At 39.2% G+C, this 19,732-nt stretch overlaps 2 protein-coding genes across 3 annotated transcripts; both read right to left on the reverse strand.

Annotated features, from left to right (window-relative positions):
* Window positions 1-258: 258 nt before the first annotated feature.
* Window positions 259-9,188, reverse strand: mapk12a (mitogen-activated protein kinase 12a). 2 transcript variants are annotated; one of them, XM_053234832.1, is made up of 13 exons: window positions 9,086-9,188; window positions 8,858-8,984; window positions 8,143-8,272; window positions 7,990-8,048; window positions 7,655-7,766; window positions 7,541-7,570; window positions 7,407-7,454; window positions 7,196-7,310; window positions 3,910-3,981; window positions 3,649-3,728; window positions 3,448-3,526; window positions 2,384-2,557; window positions 259-764 (listed from the first exon to the last, which is right to left on the reverse strand). In XM_053234832.1, the coding sequence occupies exons 1-13, from the start codon at window positions 9,171-9,173 to the stop codon at window positions 691-693; spliced, it is 1,188 nt and encodes a 395-aa protein (XP_053090807.1). In that variant the 5' UTR covers window positions 9,174-9,188; the 3' UTR covers window positions 259-690. The 2 variants fall into 2 exon arrangements, with proteins under 2 accessions (XP_053090807.1, XP_026783297.1); XM_026927496.3 differs by having other exon boundaries at window positions 8,858-9,108.
* Window positions 9,189-10,845: 1,657 nt separating this feature from the next.
* Window positions 10,846-19,495, reverse strand: selenoo1 (selenoprotein O1). Its single transcript, XM_026927599.3, has 9 exons — window positions 18,622-19,495; window positions 16,824-17,027; window positions 16,499-16,676; window positions 15,111-15,241; window positions 14,458-14,735; window positions 14,134-14,302; window positions 12,328-12,513; window positions 11,838-11,994; window positions 10,846-11,754 (listed from the first exon to the last, which is right to left on the reverse strand). Exons 1-9 carry the CDS (start codon window positions 19,170-19,172, stop codon window positions 11,524-11,526), a joined length of 2,085 nt encoding a protein of 694 aa, XP_026783400.2. The 5' UTR covers window positions 19,173-19,495; the 3' UTR covers window positions 10,846-11,523.
* Window positions 19,496-19,732: the final 237 nt, after the last annotated feature.

Below are 19,732 nucleotides of genomic sequence, written 5' to 3' on the forward strand. Positions count from 1 at the left end.
CCTAGTGTCACTGTGACTGACAGGGGAGGGAGATGACACCCCTGCCACCGAGAGAGAATGGCCAATTTTGCTCTCTCAGACTCCTGCCCATGGATGGCTGTGGCAACATCGTGATTTGAACTCAAAATCTCCAGGTGATAGAGTGAAAACCATCCCCCCCCCTAAAAAAAACAAAACATCTACAGAAACTATTTTCCACAAGTAAATAAAATTGCTAAAACTAAACTCACAACAAGGATAGAAAGTGAAAACATTGACTTAAACCAAATTGTCTTTATTGCAAAAAGCAGAAGTTTGATTACAGACAATTCGTTGTAGCAAATTTATTTTCAAAAATACTTGGTTAAAAAAAGATATTTGGTTTAACATATGCATAGTCTCATGTCACTGGACTCAAATGTGTCCATGGACCACAGCAGACCATAGAATTATAGACATAAACACCTGCTCAAAGAAATTATTGCATTTCTTTGAAGTATACTTCTTTGTATTCCAGTATAATGAATAAGTTGTGCAGTGTCCTAATAAAGGTATGTGAATGGTAATGTTTATGTTTGACCACCAACACGGCAGCACTTACTGTAATACCAAATACGTTGTTTAGTTCGTAAAGTATATAATGGAGACACACGCACGGACCATGGGTCCCATGAAAAGAGCTAAGGCACACTTGGCTTGAGATGTTTCCACTCAAAGTGATGTCTCTTTCTGCACTGGCCCCAGTGGTGGAGGTTGGAAAGTAAGAATCTCACTAAATGTGAGTCCTAGACAGAAGGAGGGAGAGAAAGAAAGAAAGACAGAAGAAGAGAAAGAATGACTCATCAGGTATCAGTATGTAATAACTAAACACAAGATATCAGACTGATAGCTACTGGATGAACACTGCACATGAGATTTAAAATCCATGAACTAAGGCATGATTCCTACATATGCTAAACAGTAGAGATGGCACAATGCCACTTTTTCTTTTCCAGTAATGATACTGAAACCTTGAGTATCAGCCGATACCCATCCAATATTGTTTTCTGAATTGAAAACTACTTTTAACTTTTACTTGAAGCACTTTACAATTAAACTCTTTCAAACAAAATCACTTACATTATAGTATACATATAATAATATCAATTTTAGCAAAAGAAAAACTAGTCACATCTCTTTATATGTAAATGTAAACAATTCTGGTTTCAAAAGTAAATTTCTTTTCCAAATCCAATTCTAATCCTTCCCATTTGTGACAGGACCCAATATCTGACATGTATTCCCACCACATTTTTTGCTGGAATCAGCCCATCTCTCCCATCACTACTAAACAGTTAATCGACCATCCTGTCAGCTTTTAGACACTACAACTTGAGCCTGTTTTATCACCCGATTTGACTGTCGCCAATGATGGTGAATTTCAACTTCATGTGAAGGGATTGAGTCAAGCATGCACAGTAAGGATTGCACACCTCGGTATTCAGACCTCAGACTTCAGTGTTATTCAGATGTTTTGTGAGAGTTAAGCAGGCAGTGGTCTAGATGCTCCTGAAAATCCCTGCCTTGGACACTACTACTCAAGAAAAATCTGGTAACCCTGGAGGCATGAACTACATGCAAGTGATTTGCATAATCTAAATGGGCTGCCCAAAAATGGACCTTCATATCCCATCTCTCAATATGTGCAAATTTCCTCAAGTAAATATCAATGTAACCTTTGGGCTCAAATCATCAACTCAGAATAAATGATTTCAGATTGAGCCAGATGAATTCTTTTTTACATCTAACGTTGGTTTGTCTTGCAATATGAGCAGCCTCATGAACTGCTTTTCCAAAATAATCTGGGAAGATATATCTCATGCATCTGCATATGACAGCAAAAAAAAAAAAAAAAAAAAAAAAAAAAAAAAAAAAGAGTCAACACAAGGGTGAAAAGAGAGCACAGGACAGAACGCATGGAGGCTGGGTCGATTGAGCTGTAGCAGCAACATACATGCCTGTATAATATTACTTCATCATGCTACCATGACAGGAAGAAACTGGAAAAAACTTTGCAAGGGGAAAAACACTGTTCATATAACCTGAGCTGAGTGTGTATAAGTATTTCATGGGTGAGCAGCATGCAGTGTACTTCACTCGAACAGATTCACCAAGGCTAACAAGGAGGGGAAAAAAAACTTTTCCGAAATACTGGAGATTTTCAGTAGACAGGACTGTCTGTAGGGATCTTGTTTCATGTACAGTGTAAGCACCTATGTTCTAATGAGCATTTCTGTGTACAGGATGAGAATATAAATCACTGTGCAAGTTGTAAGCAGTGAACGAGATTATCGTATCATGTATGTCTGGCTTCACTATTAAAGGATTCACCTTGCATTAAACTTAACTCATGTCCACCACTTACGTTTCCATTGCTCCAGTGACTGCTCAGCGTTGTCCAGTGAGTGATCGTATGGCAGAGCTTCAGTCTCCTCCTCTGGCTCGCGAAATTCAGAGAAGTAGGGCAGAACCATAGCTTCAGCTGCCGTCACTCTGCTTTCTGGGTCCAGCAGCAGCATGGACTCTAGCACAGCAATTGCTGCAGGCAATATAATCACATATATTCAAGCCTTGCTCATTTACAACAACAGTAAAATCTATAGATAGAGAGCTTTATATACTAATTCAAGTGTGGTGGCCTTTGCAACCCCTTTACATGGTTAAATTTTGACATTTTCTACTATGTGACGTTCTAAAATTTATGGACATTCCTGAACTGAATCATGTTTCTCTTTAGCACACATGGTATCTCAATCAACAGGAAAGTTAGAGCATTTTAATGTCTAGTTATCGCCAAAAATGAAAAGGTAGAAAACTGCATTTAAATTCCAACTCCACAGAAATACACCAACACACTGATTGTCCAATATGTAAAAAAATATAATATATAAATAATAAATATGACCATAAAAACTGTCTATGTTTATAAAAGCATTTATTCTTAGCCTACAGACTTCTACACTATTCAGAGGTCCATCATTTTTTTTGGAAACTTTACAGATTAGATTAGATTGAAATTCATTATATTTACATTATTAACTAGATTTGGAGTCCTCAATTACTATGTTGTGATTTCTATATTATCAGGTTGGAATAATCTTAAGCTGATTTAATATTATCCTAAGAAAACAGGCTATGTTGTCTATAGCAGAGACAAGACTGGAACGTTGTTAACATTGTGAACTATATTTCTTGTAGATATGTCATTATATGTCATAGGCAGGAAACCCCAATTTTGGTCAAAATGGGGTCAAATTTTTTTTTTTTTTTTTTTTTTTTAAATACTGTCCTTTTTGGCTGTTTGCCAGAATCTAGCCACAGCAACATCAGGCAGGGTTTTCCAGGCTGCCACACATAAATGATATTTAAAATTAAGATATGGAGGTGAACTGGACAGCATCTGGACGTGTGTAAAATCAGTGCTTGTACCTTGAGGGTTGGTGTCTGGCATCAAAATCTGAAGATCTTTCTTCCTAAGTTTGGGCATCTTCTGAATGTAGTTTTTAGCCTGAAATAAAGTAACTGGCATTCAGGGATCTTTCTGGAAATGGTCAGAAAGTGAGGAATAAAAGGCCCTATATCTGCAGATCCTACATGGAGCTACTGAGTGAAGTAGTGAGTGTATCTCACATCCTGGGATTGCAGTTTGGAGATGAAATCTTGCGTAGGTGTTCCTGTGATTTTCATGATCTCAGTCAGTTGATCCAGGTCTGATGCACTGTGGTCAAGGGTAAAAAATAAAACATCATGCAACAAGGAAAGAGAGCACATAGGACCACAACATTTAAGCATCACTAGCTACAATCTTGCAGTACTATGTCTAATGAAGCCCCACAAGAGGCATTCAGCAGTGATGTCAGACAGTGTTATATTTGTTGGTGGGTAGGATACGATCATGTCCTTTGAACAGCGGTTTTCCAATGAGCATCTCTGCCATGATACAGCCAACAGACCAGATGTCCACTGAAAAGAAAGAGAGAGGTGTGATTTAATAAAAAAGGTTATGATTTTACAGCTTCTGTGATTTCCCATCATTTGGTAGCTGTCCTTATCCAGAGCGACTTACAGAAGTGCTCTGAAGTCTCCATCAATAAATACATCCATTTTTTAAAAACGACCAAGTGCTAAGTACTTCATGAAGAGGTAGGTCTTTAGTCAGACAGCCAGTGGCTACGTTTACATACAAATCAAATTCTGTTTAAGGTCTATATTTGGGTTGCAGCCATATTCCTAATACAATGTTTATATGCGTACAAGCATCAGAATATTCTTGTATACATGGTTGTTGTAAGTATGCCTTTCTGTAGCTGGCTTTTTTGTTTTAAGAGTTGCCATTCCTAAATAGCTAGCCTACAGCTAAGCATCTGGTAGCACCCACAATTCCTTGCGGACCAAGTATGCGCATATATCTCCTTTCAGTGTTTACATGCAACAGATTTCTGATTAAAACAGGCGTATTCCAGGGGTGAGAATCAGAATCTGGTGAATCAGAATATTGTCTTAATTTTGGGCAACTGGATTGCAGCATTTACATGACTCAGTACTAATTAGAATATTGCCAAACGCAGATTAATATCAGAATACTGATGTGCATGTAAACGTAGCTGGTGACTCAGCTGTTTGAACATCTAGGAAAAGTTTGTTCCACCACCAAGTGCCAGAACAGAGAAGAGTCTTGATGCATGCCTTCCTTGTACCCTCAGAGATGCTGAGTCCAACTGAGAAGAGCTAGAGGATCAGAGGGAGTGTGGTGCATTGTGGGTGCTTTGTGAGTAGGTGAGTGCTTTCCATTTTTGGCTTTGTACAATTTTTTTCAGGCTGGATCATGATTATTTTTCATGTTGGTTTTTAAAACTATTCTGCAAACCAATTCCCCTATTGATTAAAATATAAATCTACAAGTATACATAATCTAAAGAAAGTCTTTTAAATCCTTCATTTTTGACTGTTTTGATAGGTAATATAACATTGGCCAGGTAAAATGTCATGGCAACAGTGATGTCTTTCTAACACGTACTGTATTTGTTTACTCATAAGGAGTGCCAGATGCATTTGTTATTGGTTGCTTCAATGCTATTTCTGGCTGTTATACTCAAATGCACTCCCCATGTTATCTGGCTTTTGTTATACTTTTTGTTGTGCTTTCTTGGTAGTTAAACGAGTTTGCTGCGTTTGCTTCAGATGTGCCAATCTTGCCTTTGCATATTTTGCAAACAACCGTAGTTTGCATCATATGCGGTTTGTGAAATACAGCAGTTACATATAACTGATGTGGACATTATAGGCACCAGCTCCTCTATGTCATCAGCCATGCTGGCATGTTGCCAAAAATAAAACAAGGAGGAAATGTAAGCTAATGACCCACTTACTCTTGGTACTCTTGGTTATTATTGGTTTGTTTGAGTGCCTGTCAGGAAAACACAAGCAGGACTAGCAAATACGGTGAAATCTGGTTCATAAAACAACTTGGGATGCTATGTCTGAGCTTTTTTAGTGCAATTGACAAATGTTTTGGGTCATGGTACTCATAATCTCTCTGTAAAAACAGATCATGGAAACATTTCAATTGTCCACAAAAACTGTCATATAGCCCACCCTTACTTCAGAGTGTCTGGCAGAAGTTTGCTGAGAAACAAATGTAACTTTCACCTCCAAAATGACTTCTCCTTTGTACACCGAGTGTGACTGGACAGTGCTGAAGTCCAATTATAGTGGCAGCTACAAGAAGCTGTGATCAGAAGGCTGCCAGGACCTGTCATGGCATTAAACCTAGGACATCCTGGCAGACACTAACAGTGAGGAAAACCATGAAGCTGAAGAAGGAGGCCTTCCATGTAACTGCTAGTCTGATTTAATAAAGAGGTACAGGACAGCTAGAAGGGCTGAAGCAAAAGCACTTGGTTTTGGTCAGCTCCTGCTAGAGCTGTATCAGGCATTTCCCACTGTATGGAGCACCAGGGGCTGAACCAGGACCTGCTGGAGAGATTATATCTCAAAGCTGGCTTGGGAACATCACAGCATCCCCCAGGAGGAACTGTGACTCGGGATAGAGAAGTCTGGGCTGTCTTTGTCACCTGTTGTTTCTCCACCAAGAAAAGTGGAAAGAAATTGAATGAATAAATCTGTGTATTCCATCTGTTCAGGGATAGAGCAAATTAAGCTGAGGGAAAATTTTAGTTGCTACATGTTACCAACATAGTTGCGTGGATCTGATGGAGCATGGATGCTAAAAAACCTTGGGAAAAGCATAAGTAGCTTGAACTACTTTTTTGCATTTGGTAATTTCACACACATTACAGATGCAGTAGATTGAAATTAGTTGGAAAAGAACTGGAATATTCATTTATGAGTTCTGGTCTAATGCAGCATAACTCTTAACTTTGACCTCTGACTAGGGGAAAAAACAAAGAAAATGGATATCAATGGAATTCCTACTCATCAGCTCAGGATGGACTTCTTAACCCTGAGTTCAACAAGTGACGTCAAATCAATATGGCTGCTCACAGCATAAACCATAAACAAAGAAGTACATCCTACTTTTAAATGAGTTATACTGTATATACTATTATTTGCCTTAGATCAAGGGTGTCCATTCTTATTCAGAAAGAGCCTGGGTGCAGAAAGGGTATGGGTGCAGGTATTCTTTCCAATCAAGCAGGAGCCACACCCGATTCCACCTGGTTAATTAGTCTATTGAAAGCCAAGATCAACTATCAGGTGTGGCTTCTGCTAGGTTGGAATGAAAACCTGCACCCACATTGGCCCATTCTGGACAAGATTGAACAGCCCTGCTTTAGATCAATCATCATACAAATATATTCGCTTGTTAAAGCTACAACACTGACTAAACAGTTCGTTGTTTTAAGGAGGTAAGTATAGTTAGCTGGCTAGCTTGCTGCTAACAAAAGACGAAGGCTTTTGGAGGCACCTGTGTTTTTCCCCCTACAGTTACGAAAATGACAATTCCGAGTTCTGACTTTCTACTTCCGAGGTAAATTGAATGCAGTATTATTTGGACAACGGGAAGATCCCCAATGCCATCAAAATTCAAGATAAGGTCTGTATGATTCATACCAGTCTGCAAGTCTGTGATCTCAAGACTGAAGGTCATCTGACCAATTTAAAGGGCTAACCAAAGAAAAACATCATAGCTTCACAAATACGGTACATAACTCACCAGTCTGTGTGTAGTGCATCCAGTTGAGGATGACCTCAGGGGCTCTGTACCAGCGAGTTACCACATAGCCTGTCATCTCACTATCAGCCTGACGGGCCAAACCAAAATCCAGGATCTAGCATACAGAAAATATATAGAAATATAAGGAGCACTACCACCTGCTGTAATGCAGATCAGGCATGAATCACATGTGATACGCTGATACGCTTACCTTGAGCTCACATTCTTCACTGATGGCTAGATTGCCTGGCTTGAGGTCCTGTAAGTTACAACTATAAGCAATGATCAAGAATGCATTATTAATCCTGTGGTGTATAGCAGTATATGGAAATACATGCAGCTTACCCTGTGAATGATACCAGCAGCATGGATATACTGTGAACGAGAGGAGATACTGTACATGAGTGTGTGTGTGTGTGTGTCTGTGTGGGTGTAAGAGAAAGGGTGTAAGACATGCACCTTTAATCCTTTCAGTATCTGGTAGACAAGATACTGAACTCTGTCTTCTGTAAGCTTCTCTGTTTTCATTAGTTTCCCAAGATCAGTACCCATAAAGGGCATCACCAGATAACTGTGTGTGAGAGAGAAGAAGAGAGAAGCTGACAAATATTTTTTTTACTGAAGTTGTATTTGTAAAATGAAATGCATGAATGAGTTACTGAGAACTCAAGCTCAAACCAAGATGAATTCAAAGCAGCTGAAAAAAAAAAAAATACCAGCAGCAAGGACGCCATGCATTCCTGGTCATACATCAGATTATGAAAAACTGTGGAATAATTAAACACTAAGCTTACAAGTCTTGAAATCGGTCCAGTGACAGGTCTGCGGTGAAAACATTCAGCAGTCCAATAACCTACAGCCAAATAAAGCAAAGAGCTGTGAGTTCATATAAAAGCGAAACACACAGAGAAGACACACTGTGCATAACAAATATTTGGGTTACTCACATTGTCATGCTTCATGTGTTTGAGAAGTCGGAGTTCCCGGTAAGCCCTCTTGGCAAAAAGTTCTGACTGGAAAGGACGGAGGAGTTTCTTGATAGCAACCTTTGACCCTGTTTTGCGGTCCTGAGCAGAGCTACAGGCATATCACTTATTATTTATTAAATAAGGTTTGCATGCATTTATTAAGGTTTGTATGCATTCCTGAAAGAAAAAAAAAACACTGTACAGAACAGTTTAAAAAGTCCATTAATTCAGGAGCTCAACTTGTTATTTAAAAATATGAGCTCTGGAAACCCAGACAAGGTCGACAAGAAGGACTATACTATGAATTCCAGAATGTACGCGTGAAATTTCCTCCAACAAAGTAGGTTAAAATTAGGTAAACCAATGGCCTGGGTGGTGATTTCACTGGAATTTCAGACAGGCCATGACAGGAGAGCTGTGAGCTCGTCTCTGCTTCATCAACTACCTTCTTGCACAGTATCGAAACAGGAAATGGTCTGACTTTATAACATGCTGTGAAAAGTATCAACCCAAACCACGTTAGCCAAGTTAGCCAAGCAGCCGTGTTGTTGTTGTTGTTTTTTTTTTTTAACAGTTCAAAAAACGTACAACGTTTCTTTCAAACACGGGGATAAAACCATACAAATAATACAGATAACTAAAGGCAATAAAATGGCGTATGAGTAATGTAGTGGAGAAAGTGAATCCCACTCACCATACTGTACCATAAGCCCCTGTGCCAACCGGTCTTAAATCTTTGTATCGTTCAGGTACTTCCCAAATGGTTTTATTCACTTCCTGACGATAATAACCGGGTCTCGAGCGTTGAGTCATCGTTTGTTTTATAAAAAAAATATATATATATATGTATATATTTCTTTTGTTTCAGGTATAGCGACAGTGATTGCCAGCTTCTTCGACACACCTATGACTGAAAATACCTGTGAAAAGCTGAGCTGCGGCTGCGCAGTGAGCAGGTACATAGCCCCGCCCACAGCGCGCGCGCCCATACTGCCAACATCCTGGCGCATACTCTACTAGCGTACTAAATAGTATGTGTATAACGTACACTACACATACGTCACTGTACTGTTTAGTACTGTAGTACTGTGGCGTAGTATTAACGTAGTATAAGAATCCTCTTTGTAGCTACAGATACAGACTGTTAAAATGGCATCTTTACAAAGTGTTTGTCATTGTCGTTGGCATGGTGCCATCAAGAGTACATGTTTTGTATCTGTAGTATATACATTTTACCAATTACTACTCAAAATAATTGAAGGTACATAATTGGACTAAGAGGAACACTACTCTAAAAGCTAATTAAGGGTAAAATACACTTTCCTGGGTTAAAAGATATATACTATACCTTTATTATTATAATGCCTTTTTACTTTTATTTCAGAGAGGTGTGTTTTTACTTTTACTGACATTTTCCTGACATAGAAATTAACAGTCTAGGTTAAATATGTAACCCTTGTGCCTTCTTTGGTTTGTCTCTCTGGAGGCAACCCTTGAAGATTCAATGTAAATAATAATAATAGTAATAAAAAAATATTTACTAATTTTTTTTTTCTCCGTCACCTGAGTGGTACCATCAAGGTGCCTTTTGTACCTTTATGATGTATCTTTCACCTAGAAACATGGATATAGTGTACTTTTTAAATGATTTAAGATACCCAAATTGACCATAATTAGTTTTAGAGTACAACCCCAGCCACAAAGAAAGGTATGGTTTAGAAGCTTTTTTTTTCCTGGGAGTGCAACACAGGGGGCTTCCCTGTCAGAGTGGGTTTCAAGTAACACCCCTTTAAACAAAGCTAGGAAAAGGACCTTTTTTTTTTTTTTTTCCATAAGAGTTATATTTTTTAATACTGCAATACATTTTAATATTGCAATACTATTCTGTACAAAAATGTAATTTTTTCAAATGTACATTGAATTCTTGACATGAAGAAATGTATGTTTTTTTTTTTACTAGCACCCATTCAATTTTGTTCATTTTAACTACTAGTATTTTTCTAACCCTTGAAGTAGAAAAAAATCACAAATGGCATTGTAAAATCTGGAGAATCATTATTAAATGATATAACCGCATGTCATTGGAGACCCCCCCAAATGAAGAGTAAAATGAAGAGGACGTTTCTGCATCTGTTTAAAACACTTTCTCCTTGGTTAGCTTTGTATGTTGTGTTTAAGCAGGCTTTTGGTAACAGGTTCAAACCTGCAGGCCCTGAAGCACAGACATTCCTTTCTGCTTGTATTGAAACACAATGAAAGTCATGTTCAAATCTTACAGTCCTCAAGTCATCATCTGTAATGGTATGCCTTTCTTGCAACAATTAATACTTAAAACTTAAATCATTATAGAGGTTGTATGTCATGAATTGAGGAAACAAATATTGTGATCTAATATCAGAATAGTGTTCAAACAGGAAATAGTCTTATATGCTCTAATGTGGCATAAATGCATGTATGTTGATGCTATTAATTTACATTAATTGACCATGCTCTGCATTAGTAAACACAATGGTGCATTATTTCACATTTCCTAGTTTCTGCATAAATTAAATAAATAGACTTTGTAAATTCACATCATTTTACAAGTCTTCAGAATGAAGTACCATAAATTAAACAAAATGTATAGCTCATAAAAATATCAATGAACAAAAAAAAAATGGACAGTACCGTCTTTGGCAGATGTCTATTTTTACAGTTTATTATATCTAAATGATTATGAAGGTAAACAATCACTCTTATTACACCACTTTCACCAGCATTGCTTGAAATTATTGTTCGGTATCTAAAAGTCTAGAAAGGGTAAGGCCTACATTCAGGCATATGCTCCATTTGTGTAAACTAAGGGGCCATAAACCTTTTATTCCAGCATAAGCTCATTTGGATATTGCCACCCATTAATAACATAATTGCATATTAATTTTACAGACATAATAATTTGTTGTAAGATTAACAAATCAATTACTTGTGCGCTTACATTTTGGAGCTTACATACTGCTCCCTAACTTGTGCGTTAAGACTTTTTTGCGCTCTCTCTCTCTCTCTCTCTCACACACACACACACACTCTCACTCTCACTCTCTTTCTTTCTTGCACACACCCACACTCTCTTTGGTTTATAGGGTACCAAAACCTCTGTCTTTCAGACTAAGACCTGTCTCTCAGACTGGCGGTCTAAGTCATCATTTATAACCAGTCAAATATACAGAATAGAATGTTTAATTGCATATTCAATATCATAGCTAATCAGCCATTATTTTTCTGTATATTCTTAAACTGGTTGACAGGAGTTCAGTACCTCAAATAGCCTTCACAGACAGATACTCAGAGAGGAGAATCTCTAAGCTACTTGTCCTGAAGGCTTTATGATGATCAGGTGACACAGATCTTAGCAGCCCAGGCTGGGGGCTTGCTGTCGTAAGACACAATCACTCTGTTCTCTGCTCCTGTAACACACTCCTCAGCCTCTCTCTGCCCCTCTTCTTCATCCCTCTCTTGTGCCTCCTCTGATCCTTGTCTTACCATCCAGCCTGGCAGTTCCAAGCCCTCCTGTTTGCAAAACGGCTTCTCCAACACTTTCAGAACTCTCTGAACCTGATGACACCAATCAGAGGATTTTTATATTTCAGAAGAATACATTTTTGATAGGTTAATATCTAATATGGTAAGAGCTTAACCTCAGAGAAGTCCCCGTTCTCCGCTGCTTCTATTGCATTCTGGGCGATGTAATTTCGAAGCACTACACGAGGATTGGTGCTGTCCATCACACGCACTCTCTCCTCCTGCACCGCCTTCACATCACACTCTCCCTCACATTCACGAGCAAGACGCTGCCTGGAGGCAAGCAAAGACAACATGTAAATGCAGTGGCTATTCATAAATGCTGGTCTGTTTATGCATAAAAATCCTTATTGCTGGTAAATATAATAATAATAATAATAATAATAGTAATAAAATCAAGATAAGACCTCGAAGAGGGTGTTTTGACGTTCTCAAGGGACCACAAACACTTTCATCATGTTTGTTCTAGCTTTCTACCATCTGCTGTAACTAATGAAACCCCTGAGTTTTATCACTTGGGTTTCCAAGCAACCTGTTGTTGCTTAGCACAAACGTGGCTCTGTATTATTGCATGGACAGCACTGAACGCCTCATCCCTATCTGCACCTGTACTGTTTAATCCAGCAGGTCCATTCCTCTGTCTGCTTGGTCTTCAGGTCCGCCTCTGTGCTTTCCAGCAGCTCCTTTAACCTAGAGAGCTTCTCCAGCTGCCGGGCCAACGTCCTCCGATCTGACAACATGCCGAACAGCGCAGGGTTACTCTGGGCCAAGGAGAGCAGCATTGAGAACTCACTGTGGGAAAACAATGGCTAAGTGAAACCACACAAATATACCTGTACCTACTATACCTTTCTATACCTGGGAAGAGACACCATATTCAAATAATCTAGCTCTATTTACTTAGTCCATTTATGCCATTTAAATATAAGCACCCGCTTTAGTCTAGCTTATCAAAACATTTACAGTTGGGACAGAGGAAAAATAAAAAGTACAATCAGTCAAATATACACAGATTAACAGATTGTGCTTAGATTAGTGTTGCAAAGGCATTTTTCTCAATACAGCCAAAAGTCAAGAATAAAAATTAGATTTTTAAATTTTGACATTTTCCACTGTATAGTTCCAAAAACCTGAGACTTTCCTGAACTGAAAAATGTTTCTGGGTTACATGTTATAGCTTTTTATACAACAGTTACAAGTGTGTGTATATTTAGTATAACCGCACTGTGTGTATCACTCCGCTCGTCTGTGTTCGCCATGTAAAATTCCACTTCCTAGTTCGAAACTGTTACTACTAGAGACATCATCAGTGAACGTAGCAAATGATACCTTTCAAGAATGCGTGACTTAAAATATGAAAGCTCATCAGATGAAAAGGAAGAAGGGTCACCAATTTCCCTGGAAGCACCTTTAACAGGAATGTACAAATCAGTGTGAGCTAGCTAGCCAGCTAGCCCATAAGCTATAAAGATAGTGTGGCTTCTTCTGGATCTATTTCCGCTAGTGGATACAAAATAAACTAAACATTTGGTCATATTGTGTCCGAAATGTCACTTACTCAATATTAATTTCTTGTTTATAGAAATTCACCCTGTGGCTTCATGCCTACGCCGAATCACAGCCGTGCCGATATTCGGTATAACCGCGCTCTTGCTTGTGCGATATTAATTAAAGTCTGGTTACCCCCAAAACTGAAAAGGGAGAAAACTGCATTTCAAAACCGCAGGAGCATCAGGGACATTTGGACAGCTGCTATCTGATTATAAACTTAACTGATTAGGCTTAGGGCCATTTCACTACAGCTGAAAATTAAACAACTTGATCAAAGCATGACATTAAATCACAATTAGCGAGCAAGGTTTTAGACATCTTCAAGAAACTGACTGCTTTTATCACCACAGATGTTAAACTGGATCCTTACAACAACATGAAATATATTAACTGTTTCTTAAAGTTGAGGTGTCAAAGTATGGTAGTGAAAATCAGCAGGACGGAATGAGAAGAAATGAGCATGAACCATTAAAAAGCCAGGGATGAAGGCATTAGTGTTGCTAGTGTCAGTAGTTGTCTATCACATTAAATAGTTTGGTGGACTGCATGTTTATTGTATTTGAAATTTTTCACAATTACACTAGATTTTAGTACATGAGTTAAGCTGTACTTGCTAGTAACTGAACCCCTAGCAAAACCTTTAAAAACAGTCACCTAAAACCATAATTACATTATTTTTCTCTATAGGTATGTTTCTTCTGTATATATGGGCTAGCTGACCTAAATATGAAAACTCACAGTCGAAAAACCTTGCTTCAGGAAACGTCTTGATACAATACAAGGTTTGCTAGGTGAAAAAACAAGCATTCCTCCATATGTACAAAAAATAAGAAAGAATATTTAAAGTGAAAACCACCTTACCGTGGGTCCATACTAGGTTTGCTGGCAGCCTTTAGCTCCTCTAGAGAGGCACATTGCTGCAGGAGAAGCTCTGTGGCCTGTTTGACAACTTCACCATCCTCCACTGCCTCTCCTTCTGTAGGACATGAGATCTGACTCAAACAGCGGAAGGTGTTGGTGAAGTCGGCTCCTGAAAAGTCACACCGAACAGAGGAAAGTCACTCAGTATAGAACACAGTCCATGTGTATGTTTCTCCACTAGTCTGAAAGGCTTATAAAGACCAAGACCTTGAGGAACTTCTAACAAAAGAAGTTGAAGCCTGCCTAGGTCTCCTCAGCCTCTACCTGTGTTGTGCATTGTCTGCATTAGGTTTGTGATGAGCATCTCATCCTCTGGTTCCTCCTTCCTCAGGAAGCCCAGTTTCCTTCTCATATTGCTCAAGTAGAATGTGTTGAAGAGGGGCGTGTACTCCTCCAACACAGCCTGTGCCCGGTCTGGGGGCAGATCTGGGTTCAAAGCTTCTGCTAACCGAGCCAGGTTCCAGCGACAAATTTCTGGCTGAGCTTGAAATGAGTAACGGCCAGAATTATCAGAGGCGTTGCAGATGAACTCTGGGTCAAAGCTTCAGAAGGAAAAACAGAGAGGGACATTAACATTCTGCTGCAGGGATCCTGATCAACAGAATGTATGCGCCAAGAACAATCATAGGCATACTAAGCCAAATTAAGGTCAAGTTTTTTGTTTTTTGTTTTTTTTAAATAATATTTATATTATATTTATGCAGATATCAGAAGGAACCAGAGAAGACCAATCACGGCCCAAATCCTGGGTGAAAGACGAGATCATTTTTAGTTTTTTCTGTGCCATCAGAAACCCTGAGCAAAATCTTTTAACACAGTGGCATTTATTTAAAGCAGAATCTTATTCAATGACAAGTTAATACAAAATGATGATTTCAAAGACATCCATGTAGCACGAACTGTGTGTAAGACCATACCGGTCCATGAAGCCAAATGGTCCATAGTCCAGTGTAACCCCCAGAATACTCATATTATCAGTATTGAGGACTCCATGACAGAATCCCACACACTGCCAATGGGCAACAAGTCTGGCTGTTCTCAGCATCACCTACAACAGAAAGAAAACCCTGAACAAACCTGAATAACGTCTAATAATGGTTTTTTGGTTGTTTTTTTTTGACACTATCATTAAACATAAGTATTAAACCCTAAATGTCTCAGCTTATTATTCGTGATTTGTCTTAAAGCATATTATTCAACAACTACTATGAATTTTATACAGTAACTAAAATGTGGAGAAGATTCTGTAATCACATAGGTAAAAACGTGACATGCAACCTATAGACGCTTTTCATTTGTGACAGGAGGACAACATGCCACACTGAAAAGCAAAACCTTTACTGCACTGCTCTTATGTTTTCAGTGAATTGCTTTTTTACAAGTAATAAGTAAATACTGACTTCACATCAGAAGTCTATGTCATTCCCCAGTGCCTTGAATTTCTTTTTCATTAGCGCACTGTGGTTGTGCCACACTGAAATGCAATCACTGTCCATTCAAAACTCTAAGCCATACTCGGGAGCGTATGAAAGCACTGTTTTTTCTGGAGGCGTTGCTGCCCCAATAAAGGAAGGCCTTTTATAGTCTTACTAGCTCATTGTTTCTTCATTCATTCTGCATTGATTGTTCAACCCTCAATCATAAATTTATTATAAAATTGTTAATATGACTAAAAATACTTACAACAGGACCTAGGAGTAGCACATGCTACTCTTTCCAAATCCCAAAACACTTCCTGGTGCACTAAACACATCAGCCAAGGCATGATCTAGCTGATGGTAAAATGCTTTTACCAGGTGGATTAATTAGCGTGCACAGAAGATGAGCGATTTTTTTGGAAAAACTGACGAAGCCAGTTGTCATATAACTCTCAGAAGTTGTCATATAACTCTTCTGCTCATACAACATTTAGATACCTCATCTCACAGTTAAACATAGTGAAAGTAAATAAAACACTAGCCATAACCGAATAACTTTTACAAGTGATGCAAGGAGAGAACACCACAGCTTATAGCTGAAACTTTGGCCACTGACTTGCTGTTAATGACACATACACAATGTGCTACATTAGAAGTTTAGTTAGAAGAGGATAATTATCATATACTTGTTTTTTTTCCCCCCTAGCCTTTATCAATGTACTTCATTAGCTAACTAGTTCACCATACTTTATTACATTATAGCACTTACTAGTCTAGTCAATTAGGTAGGGACTAGCTAGCGCATTGGAGCTTTTGCTTGTCTTGTGGGCTAGATAATGAATTTATTATTTCTCCACCCTGATGAATGTTTATTATGTAAAGCATACCTCCCTAAAGAAGGCAGTGTTCCTCTCCACTGGGTCCGAGTGGCTCTGCTGAATCTCTGGGTAGAAAGTTTCAATGACATAATCCAGCATCTGAGTTCGGATCTCATTATAGCCATAGCTGGGGCCCTGCCGACCTGTGACCTCATCCTCCTGCTTGAAAATCTCAAATGAACCAAACCTGCATGAGGACAACAAGCTCTCTTTCATTAATCAGACACCTTCTATCACATAAAATAATATTCAATTTCTATATGTAGGTATAGGCGTAAAAACTTCCATCATCTTCGCATGATATAGTATGTCACTGGCCAGCGACAGCGCTGACCTGATAAAAGTGGGAGCGATGCGCAACACCACTGAGCATCTCTCCATGCGCGGACTGCCATCGTAAAACACATCTCTCATGACCCGTGTGTCTGAGGTCACTACAGAGCCAGCCCGTGTGGTAGGAATCCCAAGGGCAAAGACGGCTTCGCTGCACAAGAACTCACGGATGCTGGAGCGCAAGACTTTACGTCCATCCGCTTGCCTGAAGAGATAAAGAGGTCTGGTATTACACTTGTTATAAGAAACGCTGGGCTGAGATCACAGTTATAATACAGATCAGAGTGACTGAGAACCTGAAACCAGAAAACCTACAACAGTGAAATGGTCATGTAGAGAGCAAAGTGTAGAACAGCAGAAGAGTAGTGTACTGCACACTTCCTGTGCAATATAAAAATAACATTTTCAACTGATCCCTTATGTAGCAGACCAGCCAAGGTATGTTTGGTATCTAGCTTGAGCTTACTGTAATGTTACACTGTAGCTACAAGATCATTTTCTTCGCTTCTCAACCCTTAACCTCCTCCCTGACTGCTAAACACTTCAACACATTCTCTAATGAGAATAAAAAATCTGACTACAAAGCACTTCTGTAATTCTGTAATTTATAACTACACTATTCAGTATCATCTAGAGGAAGAGGATATGCTCCCTTCTGAGTCTAGGTTTTTACCGTCATGTCGTGTCAGGGTGTTTTTCCCTGCCGCTGTTGTATCTAGTTTGTTCATTAGGGATCTTAACCTACTTCTGGAGTTCTATAAAGCTGCTTTGCAACAATATCTATTGTTAAAAGTGTTAATTAGAATATACACTACTGTTTTCAGTTATGCAAAATATTTTTTGTTGATCTTTATTAATAACAATATGCCGTAGTGTTAGAAGATACACCACAGACAGGTGTATTTGAGAATACTTATCACTTTGACATGTTGCAGCATGAATGATACTATTTTGTTTTACAAATATAAACAGGGAAAATGTAGACTTTAGAGAAGACTTGATTAACTACAAAGGTTAACTTGATGCCACAGAATGCACTATGATATGATACAATGCGTTTCAGTTCAGTAGTCTCGGATCAGCACGGCAACTTTGTTCAGAATCTGGATAAGGCCTACCATTAACTCATGCATCATGATGACGTAGTAAAGGACGATTGTAAGTATCAGAGTTACAGCCAAATCAGCTTGCTAGCCTATTTACAGATTAGTTTAAAAATGCATTATTTTGCACACCAGTTGTCTGTCCTTTGACTTATAACCAATTATAGTAGAGAATAATAGTAATTTATTTTTCTGTTTTATTCATGATATTCTTTTAGCATATTTGGTTATATTCAGTTCTATTATATTCTGTTTATGTATCACAGCTGCACTGTGGGACGAGGCACTAAGGAAAAACATTTCACTACATTAATACATCACATGTAAAGAACCTTGAACCTTAATCTATAAATAGATAATGATCCCTTTATAATCAATAGACTCAATTGATGACTGATAATGATCCCTTTGTAATCAATAGATACAATTTATGACTGATAATGATCCCTTTATAATCAATAGACTCAATTTATGATTGTTGTCTCAGTTCATTTCAGTTGCTGCCTTTTAAAATGATGCATTGATCCAAATTGTCTGATTGTTGCCAGGTGGTGGACTGGCTACACTGAGTGAGCGTGTGTGTGTGTGTGTGTGTGTATGGGGCCCTGCAATAGACTGGAGTCCCATCCAGGGTGTATTACAGTCTCACACCCAGGACAGGCTCCGGAACCACCGTGATGTCCCTGGGAGATCTACCTGGAGTAAGGAGTGAGTCCAGAGCCCTTCAGCTGGATCTCCCAGCGCCTGCTGGGGTTTTCCTTCAGCAGCTCGGGACTCTGATCAGCTGGAGCTTTCACTTCACCCAGATAGCACGCAGCTCCGTCGCCCAGCTGCCCCGCGAAGTGGCCGAACTGGTGGCCGCAGTAGCAGTGAGCAGCAGGCTGGGAGCCCGGCATCACCCTGCAGCCGCTCAGGTACTCAGCAGCCAGCGGGTCAGCGATCACCTCCTCCGCGCTGAGGCCGAGCAGCGCCATGGCGGGAGCGGACACCGCCACAAAGCGGGGCTTCTGCAGCGGCTGCGGCGTCACTCTGGAGAAACACGCGCCGCGGACTGTCCTCACTCCCGGGGCCTCCGACTCCTCCACAGGGAGCTTTCTCAGCACCACGTTATCCCAGTCCAGCCGCTCGAGCGGGGAACCACTCGTCGCGATCGCCGTGCCCATGCCGTCCATTGAATAAAACCTCAGCAAAACAGGGCTGCAGTTGAAACTGTGAGGTCGTATTAAACGGAGTACATTGCTAGCCATTAACAGACTTCCTTCTGCTAAAACTAGTTAGGTAAGTCAAACAGACGTCATATTTCTGAAACTTAAAAAACAGAAAGCAGAACGACCAGAAACGACGCATTATTTAGTAAATAGTGCACTACATAGGGCGCACATACTGTTATTTAATACTCAGTGTAGTGCATTGATATAGGGAGTAGACAGCTATTTGACTTTTGCCATTCTGAAATCCGGTCCGTCTTTGTTTTTGGTCCCCCTAGAAGCACACTGGTAGGAACCAATGTTAAATCTGATTTAAGCCTAAAATCCGACAAATCACAACAGTTACGATTAGTGACACCAATGAAAGATGCCTGCAACGAAATTTTTACTAGCAGAAATTTTAATTCCAGATATCTTCTAAAAAATTTAGACTAGAAACTATGTTTGACTCGAAGTAATTCCATGTTACTTTGACTAGTTATCATTAACATGTCGATTTCTTTTATTTACATATTTTTAACTAGTAAAAAAAAAAAAAAAAAAAAGTCCAAAAAGTGTGCTGAAAAAATGTGCAGCTTCCTCAGTTTAGCACCCTAGCC

This window comes from Pangasianodon hypophthalmus, chromosome 6 (assembly GCF_027358585.1).
Source record: "Pangasianodon hypophthalmus isolate fPanHyp1 chromosome 6, fPanHyp1.pri, whole genome shotgun sequence".
Classification (NCBI taxonomy): domain Eukaryota; kingdom Metazoa; phylum Chordata; class Actinopteri; order Siluriformes; family Pangasiidae; genus Pangasianodon; species Pangasianodon hypophthalmus.

What these genes read in the sequence shown, in the direction of transcription:
- mapk12a (XM_053234832.1), bottom strand. Translation starts at nt 9,173, where the DNA reads ATGCGCCAGGATGTTGGCAGTATGGGCGCGCGCGCTGTGGGCGGGGCT. An exon ending in AGATACTGAAAGGATTAAAG is followed by an intron (nt 7,571 to 7,654) that starts GTGCATGTCTTA and finishes TCTCGTTCACAG; the next exon opens with TATATCCATGCTGCTGGTAT. An exon ending in CCAAACTGCAATCCCAGGAT is followed by an intron (nt 3,527 to 3,648) that starts GTGAGATACACT and finishes ACTTTATTTCAG; the next exon opens with GCTAAAAACTACATTCAGAA.